This window comes from Sander lucioperca, chromosome 10, assembly GCF_008315115.2.
Source record: "Sander lucioperca isolate FBNREF2018 chromosome 10, SLUC_FBN_1.2, whole genome shotgun sequence".
Classification (NCBI taxonomy): Eukaryota; Metazoa; Chordata; class Actinopteri; order Perciformes; family Percidae; genus Sander; species Sander lucioperca.
The window spans coordinates 3,569,457-3,578,160 of record NC_050182.1 but is presented as its reverse complement, the minus strand read 5'-3'; the positions used below and the strand labels follow the sequence as shown (position 1 = coordinate 3,578,160).

Below are 8,704 nucleotides of genomic sequence, written 5' to 3'. Positions count from 1 at the left end.
CTCTGCCCCCTCAAACTCTCAGTAGCCTATGCAAACTCCTACCAATGTCTACTTCATGTGTGGAACAACTGTGAGTGTGTGTATATTTCAGGCAGCTCAACTATCAGTGTTCTGTGTGTATGGTGCAGTGCAGCAAGTATCGCCTCTCCTCCTCGTACGGCCTGAGAAAATATTAACCAGCTGTTTTGGACCAACTATGTTTGGAATGTGTGTCTTTGAATGCAACTGCTCTGCAAGCGACTATTATTACCTGCAGGGTGTGCCGATTGTTGAGTGCTGGTCCACAGTCTGCCAGTCTCCAAAAGAAAGAAACTACAAGAAGATAGAAGTTTGTATTGTGCACTTAGATGGGCAGTGGTTCCATTAAGCCATCTTATAGGGGATTGACATCTATTTATGCTTTTTAACTGCTAGTTTATGAGATTTGGCCTAATTCAACTTCATAGATCACACAAAAGCCACTCCAAGCAGTCAGACTGGTATTACAGCATTGTGAATAAGCCACTTAGCCCCTCATGATAATTGTATATCTGAACTATAAATACGAAATACCCACTACCATACCCTGTAAATACCCAAACTGATTGTGAAGGGATTACATGTCTAGGAATGAATGGTATGTCTGTCAACGCGAGACAGTTTAGCCTACTCCCAAGAAATGGCCTCCAGTCATTTTGAACATGAGACAAATACAATGCTAAAGATCTAACCAGGGCAGGACATTTTGTTTTTTTGAACCAGTTATTTTTTAGTGCGATCCAAAACCTCTGAATGATGATCAGTAACCTGCCAGATTCATTCTCTTGCCTTTAGCTATAGTGGATGAAAATAATTTCCCTTGTCTACAATTGCAAAATTATGCCTTTTGCAATTTCCACACTTAATCAACAGTTCATTGTTCTTCAGCCTATTTTATTAGGGTTAATACGGGTAGTTGTTTTTTAATGCTGTGCCATTACCTCCATAATTTACAAGCAATAAAATAAATGTAAAAGCGGTCAAGTGTGCCATGTTGATAACTAACCCCAAAATAAGTGTTAGGCTAATAGGGACAAACATATAGCTAGACTACTATATTAAATGTAATATGAGCGTATACATGTATTCTACAGTTCTTCAGTCATTTTGTTTAATCATCCTGATAAAACTTTAGTTATTTTGTATGACGGGTACGTTTTTGGTGTTTCAATGAGGGAGCCTCGTGATAAAATCACTTGCTTTAAAGAAATCCTGCGGGCCCCAAGTGGACCTACGCGATTAGTCAAGCAGGTCTTTTCACTACAAGTGAGGTGGGGAGAGAGAGAGAGAGAGAGAGAGAGAGAGAGAGAGAGAGAGGGAGGAGCGGGTTGTATTGGGAGGGGTGTGGGTCACCTTTTGTGCAAATATATCAACCAAGAAGACTGCCATCAGCATCAGATTTCTCTGTGTGTGAGTGACGGAGAGAGACACTCCTTTAGCAGAGAGAGAGAGAGAGAGAGAGAGAGAGAGAGAGAGAGAGAGAGAGAGAGGGCGAGAAGTCCAGAAAGCTTTGGAGCATTGAAAGAAGAAAGAAGACTCGCTGCTGCCAGATTTCCACACTCTACAACCAAAAACAAAGTGAATACTTTTCCTTGAAAAAGTTAGAAAAGCGGCCATGGACGGCATAACATTTGGACGCGCGTCGCTCTCGTGCACCTTGCTGCTCTGGGCATTTCAAGGTAAGTCTCTTTGACACTTTCCGCTACTTTTTTAAATTACATACCCTGTCTAAGTAACTTTATAATGCGTTAGACACGGCGCTGGTTAGTTTTTCATAGCTTTAGGCTGCATATTTATACTTTACTCGTTCGAGATCTTCCGAGTTAGGAGGTCCGCTGCTTACAGGTCACGACAAACCTGTCTGTAGCTACATGCCGCGGTCAGACGCGGCTTATTAAGTTGTTCTACTTAAACACTTTGTAGCCTACTTCATGTTTGCTCTTTATTGTCGGCTGATGTTCATCAACCTGTTAGGCTACCGGCTGCGCATAGTAGCCATAACACGCCGATAGCAGGTGGAGAACCGGATTTATCCCGAAATCGACATGTATCGAACAAGTCCGTTTGTTTTAACAGTAGCCTAGCCCTGGTAAACTGGTTAAAAAAAAAAACACACACACACACACACACTCTGTAGTAGCAGTCTGGTTGCGCAGCCCCGACGTACGGGTTATACACTGATGGGATGTTTTAAGGGTTATTCGTGACTCATTGTAGTTGTGCGCTAAGTCTCAGCTCCACACTTGAGTGCACTTGTTAGCGCACAGGACTGCGGCACACCGTTATTTCCTCTGGACCCCGTTGCCAATCCAATATCAGCCTACCTCTACAATGCAGCCACAACATGTCAAAATAAAACACAGATTGAAAAATCACAATGGTCATGTGTAGATGAAGTGTAGGCGTATACATTTACTGATATTCCTATATCTACAAGAAAAAAAAACAAAAAAAAACCTTCCAAAATGTTTTGGACAAAACAGTGTGAGAGATGTTAAGCTTTTATTTTGAAGAGCATTTTTGCCCGTCTCATCCATGCTGCTGTCTGGCTGCTGGGTGCAGTTTCCAGCGCTTTGATGTCTGATCTACGGGATTTGCGTTTCCTTTGCTGGCAACGCGCCTCACCCTCAGCACCCCTGGGTGCAGCCTGCCAGAGACACTAAGCCAATTTAAATTCAACTTGACTTCGGCATTATATGATCTAAATCAAACAAAAGTTTTTGATTACTGACCAAAACCAAGTTTTGGTCCATTTAAGGAGTTGCTGTGGTGCTCTACAAGTTTTATTATTGACCAGGTTTTACATAAGCCATGAAGATTTATCTCCCTTGCTCTCCGTCTTGCTGCCCCATAAGGATTTACAGCGCTGCTAGTGAGATTATGGTTCTATACTCAGGGGCGTAGCATCCACAGCTATCCTAGCATCTTTTTGGGCCCTCCTCACATGAAGGCCCTGGGTACGCAGTTCCATTTCCACTCCCAGTCCGACACCCCTGACTGTACTTTAGGGTGTTTTAAAACAGCTTTTAGTGTCACCGTGATATAAACTTTTTTAATGCCCTAATGTCTAAAATGTAAAACAGCTTGCTTGTTTGATGTTTATATTTGTGTTTTCCACGTGTTTGACTTGGAAATAGAAAGGCTATGTTACACCCTTCAGCGGGTCCAATGAGACTGTGTGTGTGTGTGTGTCAAGATCAAATTTGCTATATTGATTAATGGGCATTTTGTAAAAGTTATTTCTTATTCCTTGCCTGGTGGTTTGAAGCAGGATGAGCTAAAGGGTGGGGCTGAAGTGCTGGGGCGGGGCTCCCCTCTCTGTGTTTCTAGCGGGGGAAATCTCTCCCTGTACTCACTGCATGTTTGTATATTTGTCATCATTTCACTTCAATGCATAGCAATTTATTTTCATTTTATTCAAACATAGTATTCTATATATCAGCGTCCATCTCTGCTCTTTACACCACTTCACTCCCCAGATCTCCTTTTACGACTGCCTCCTCTCTGGCCTCAGAGACGGTTGTTGTGCTTTGCTGTCTGTCCTTCATGGAGCGTTTTAACAGGTGCCATCTAAAAAGTGCCCTGTAATTGATGGATGCAGTGTAGCTCACAAATCCCTCTGTACAGCTGTGGTGCATTAATTTAAAGGCTCAGGTCTAGGTACTAAGGTCCCCTCAATGTTGCTCTGTAGTCTGAGGGAAGGAAAGTCATTATTTCACTTTTGTGCTATAAATGTTGATTTATTCTAAGAGAGAGTATCTCTCTCTCTCTCCTCTCTCTCTCTCTCGAGCATAGTTTTGTCTAATAATAGCAGCTCTTGTTGGGTCTCACTGGGATTCTGTCACACAGACCCACATTCTCACAATTACTGGTCGCACACTGGCAACTTCCAACTATGTCAGTTCTGAGCATAGAAGTGCACTAAATAGAACCACAGAACACGCAACACCCAAGGTGTGTGTTGTCTCCTGTAAGTGTGACGACATATTTCTAAGCATGTATGCCTGTATGCCTGTATTTATGTATTTGCGACACATGGATATGTGCTGCATGACAGCCCGGGGTGCCCCAAGGTGCTCAGCATGCCCAGGACCGCCTCTGACCCTTTGACCCGCTCACCCAGACATGTTGGTAAATGGCTCCTCTTCTGCGCTCCTGAGATGCCATTGCCTTTTCCGTCACAGCAAAGGCATCAACAGTGGAAACATGCTAAAGTATAACTTCATTTTAGGTGTCTAAAGTTTGTGACAGCACTCTCTCCAAGTTAGAACCACTATTTCTAAGCATATGTTGATGGAAATACATTCTGACACTGTACACTTGTACACTTGTTGGTGGGTTACAAAATACAAAGTTACATAAGGTAAGTCAAATACAACCAGTGTTTTTTGGGGAGTATGTCATAGAAGCAATAACCTCACATTTACTCTGCCTTTGTTTTCCCCTTAAACTAAATTTTGCACGTTTTGGAGTGTAAAAAGAACAAAGTGACATTAAGGTAAAGAGACAAAAGGAGAGTCAAATGTCAGATGAGTTTGAGCTAAACTGTAGAGACTCCAAAGTGGTCAGGAACCGGTGGAAAGAATCGTAGTGACAAGCATCAGCTGAGTTCAAGGTGTTAAAGTCTAACACGCAGCGTCAGCCTCTTTGTCTATCGCCGCCTTAAGTCCCACAGTCATTTCCTCACTTTTAATTTCTGTCCCCCCTGCCAGCACAGCATCAAAAGTGCACCCCTGGAGACGCGTGTAATTATTATGGTATTAGGCCAAAAAAGGAGCCGTTTAGCCACGAGGAGATAAAAGCCAGGGGATCTCTTTTACTGCCGTCCTGGGGCACTTGGTTTTAGTCTTTTGCAAGCAAACACGTGTACATTCTTGAATATGTGAATGGAAAAATACTAACAGGTAGGCACAGGTAGGCTACACTCACAACCACAAGTTAACATGCACATATAACATGTAAATAGAAGCACATACACGTAGAGCCCCTGCAGCATTCTGGTGTTACGCAACACTGGAAACCTTAGCTCATAGTGAGTGATAGATTGATAGTGGCTGCTTTTGGAGAGCAAGTCCATGTTGGCCCCCTTTTCATTTTGGCGTTTTGGGGAAGCTGGCCTTGGAATGGTGGGGCTGTAATATGTTTGTATTGTAATATCAATATATGAGGCTAGATATATATATATCGTAATATCCTGATATGACACAAGTGTTGTCTTTTCTTGGTTTTAAAGGCTGCATTACAGTAGAGTGATGTCATTTTCCAAACACACCAGACTGTTCTAGCTGTTCTATTATTTGCCTTTACCCACATAGTTATTATATCAACATAACTGATGATTATTTATCAAAAATCTCATTGTGTGCATATTTTGTGAAAGCACCAATTGTCAACCCCACAATATCGCCACAATATCGATATCGAGGTATTTGGTCAAAAATATCAGGATATTTGATTTTCTCCATATCGCCCAGCTCTAGGCTGTAATTATTGAGGCCATTCATTCCCCTCTGTGTGTTTGTGAAAATGTTTGTGACAGAGACGGAGTAGAGCACTGAGACGGAATGAGTCGCATACCTCTGGACACGTTGGAGCTCGCTCTGTAATGTGTGTGTTTGTTTGTCATCACTTCAAAATTCTATGCACAAGGGCTTCCTTTCTGGCTTTTAAACCCCCTCTCACCACAAGTCGCCGGCAGTAATCCACGTACAAACAAGTGGCCACAATGCGGCATCTATCTCACCATCAGGAGGTCGTGTTATAGGTGCAAAGCTGGAGTCTGTTTACAGCCAGGTTGCATTCTTGTGGTTTGACTGGGTTTCACTCAGCCAAACAACCAGAGGACACCAGTTAAACATTAGTCAGTTAAAATAAAGGGCATGTTGTGGTTGGCTTGTGTTAGAAAGTCCATTTAGGAATCACTGAGCTCTAAAAAGGGGATTTGAGCTCAGCCAGTTTTTCACACTAGTGTTTATTATTTGCAGTGAATGACACATTAAAGTCAATTACAGCAGTTTAATAGCACACTGATGTTGGCTGGTGAACTGGCAATCAGCACCGACAGGCAACTGGGCATTAGCAGATGGTAGGTTGCATGCACGTGGTTAATCCTCGTTGGAAGTCAGTTAGCAAGAATGATGTGGTTCACAGCGGAGATGGAAAAGTTGATCCCCTTCGCTTTTTCATCCTCGTATACCCATGAAAGCATCAAAAGAGCTGCAGCCAAAGCTGTGATTACACACACTTCCACAGAAACTCGTACATAAACAAAAGATGTATTTCTCCAGATTAGCTTTGTCTATGTTCCCATCTCTTCTTATGTTTGTCTGCCTGTTGCTTTGTCTTGGGTTGTCTCTCTTTTACACCACCTTGTCTCTTTTTTGTCCTTTTACAATGACACTTGAAGTTTTTGTCATTTCCACTTGTGTTTGCTTGCTGTGATTTACCATGTTGTCTTTGACTGTGTAGACCACTGTGCTTTTGTGTGTGGTTCACAGCTAATAACCCTGCATAGCATCAGGAAGATTGCCTGCTCTGTTTTAGTGGGAGAGGGCTCTGTTTGCTTTTACGCCCATTCTTAGAGACGTTCTTCAGCAGATTTATGGCAACTATTGATGATTTTAAAATACGAATGGCCATCCTCCTCCACTTGGCATGTTCACTGTTTCTCACTTTCCAGAGAACACATTCCTGTATGGTCTGTCTCTGTCTGTGTTTGAAAAGCTGTTGTGAATAATACACACATTGTCATGAATATTAACAAGAGAACAGTGGAAAAGAAGCTGGCTAGAAGTTGTTTGGGTTTCATCTGTTGCGTTGAGGATGCTGTCTTGTCAGTAGTGGGAGTTGTAGGAAGTGAAGGAAGGAAGCAGAGAGAGGGTTGGGATGAGAGATGATTACAGCTGACTGTTGCGCAAACCACCGTGCAGTATTGTTCTTGTCTCGAGGCAGGATGGTGATGGGTAATTTCAAATGCAGCCTTGAAAAGAGGCTACATGCCTCTGTATGCGTGTCCTTGTCTCTATGTCTGTGTATGTGGTGGTGGGGGGGTAGTGGGGGAGAGGCAATTCAGGGATGGAGCAAAATTGAAAATTCACAAAGCTCTTTCTGCAGACGAGGTTAAGTGCTGCCAATCCATTTAGCAGGAGAGTGCTGTAGCAAGATGCGGATGAGAGCCTCTATTTCTATATGTTTTTGTTGTAGGAATACACAAAGTAGCAGGATTGGCTTGGGCTTTTTTAGCCACGCGCTGTACAAATCGTAAAACAGGAATGAAATACGATGGCCTACATGTTTTGTGTCTACTCATCTTGTGTCCAGCTGTTTTGATCAATCACGTAGCGTGCAAAGAAGGGGATAAAACGAACAAAAGCTATACAGGCCGAGATAGCAGCAGTGAGGATCAGACAGGAGGGGTATGTCAGGATTGAGGGATACCAATTAGGAATGGGGAATGTTATGGAAAAGCATGGATCTGTGGCCAAGGAGATCATTTTCCTGGCAGCAGAGAAGAAATCCTAACCCCTGCGCCCCTCCAACCCTAAACCTTCCATCTGACTCTTGGCTGGCAGAGCGTCCTCTGGGAGCCCTGCAAGCTGTTGCTTTACAGACATCAACAGTTGCCTCAGCAGCAGTTGTTGAATGCACTCCACCAAAGAAGCCCCGTCAACCCCCCCCACACACACACACACACACACGGGTTCCATTATCACCTCGTCTTTCCACACCACTGCCTTGGCCTGTTATGGGGAAAGGAGAGAGAATGTTTGCTGTGAATGCATGCCTAATTTAACTAGTTTGTCCTTTTGTTATTTGAGTATTTATTCGACATGCTTCTTAAAAAATGACTGTACATGATTTGAAACAATTCCCATGCGACTGAGGCACAATTTTAGGCCTGCAGACAGATATTTGAACTGACCTCTGACCCAGTTATTCTTGCTGGGTCTTGAGTGGTTTCAGAAATATGACGGTCGAGCCTCAAGGGATTCTTTTCCTCCCTTATCTGTAACGCATAATGATAAGCAGAAGAAGGTGACTTAAAGTTCACTAGGCTACAGAAAGTTCTGTGTTTACATATACGTGTATGTCGGCAAATCTGCTCAAACCACTGTCACAAAGGTAGGTCAAAACTACTGCCATTACTCTTCTCTCTTTTTAACCACTTTTCATGTCCAATCTCCCCTTGCCATCTGTCAGAGAACATTCCTGCACCCCCCCCCCGACTTTAATCTAGTTAATGGTTAAGCAGCGGTGGTTAACCTCTCCAGTGATGCTGGTCACTGTTTGACAATGAGATCTTATTGCTTTAACTGGGCCGGGGGGACCTGGGAGACAGGAGTGGGAACATTAATCCTCCATGCTGGGAAGGAAGAGGAGGAGCAGTGGGTGGAGGAGGGGAACGTGTTTGTGTGTGAGGAGGTATTTGTATTACAGCACCCTATACTTGTCATCTTATGTCAGTGTTCTGTGTGTTGGATGTTCCCTATGACTTCATGTCTATTTGTGTGAGAAAAAGGGGGCTCCCCACATTACTGTGAGCTAGGCCAGAGTGTCATCACTAAACAGATCCAGTGTCAGTTTGCAGGGCTTCTTACTCGCCTAAGGACATAACTCGTCTTTGTTTTATTGAGGATTCGCTTACCTGAGCCCCTCTGAAACGACCACAGCACTAAAGTTCCCTTTG

The 8,704-nt window shown here is 43.3% G+C and overlaps 1 protein-coding gene across 5 annotated transcripts in view; it reads left to right on the top strand.

Annotated features, from left to right (window-relative positions):
- The first annotated feature begins 1,425 nt into the window (after window positions 1-1,425).
- bcam (basal cell adhesion molecule (Lutheran blood group)) overlaps window positions 1,426-8,704 on the top strand; it is a 51,600-nt gene continuing 44,321 nt past the window's right edge. For 3 of the 5 annotated variants that reach the window (XM_031289092.2, XM_031289084.2, XM_031289077.2), the window contains exon 1: window positions 1,427-1,697. In XM_031289092.2, coding sequence (XP_031144952.1) covers window positions 1,634-1,697 — 64 coding nt within the window. In that variant the 5' untranslated portion in view covers window positions 1,427-1,633. Of the gene's footprint in view, window positions 1,698-8,704 lie in introns of all 5 variants that reach the window. The other 2 variants (XM_031289067.2, XM_031289057.2) reach the window with 1 other exon arrangement.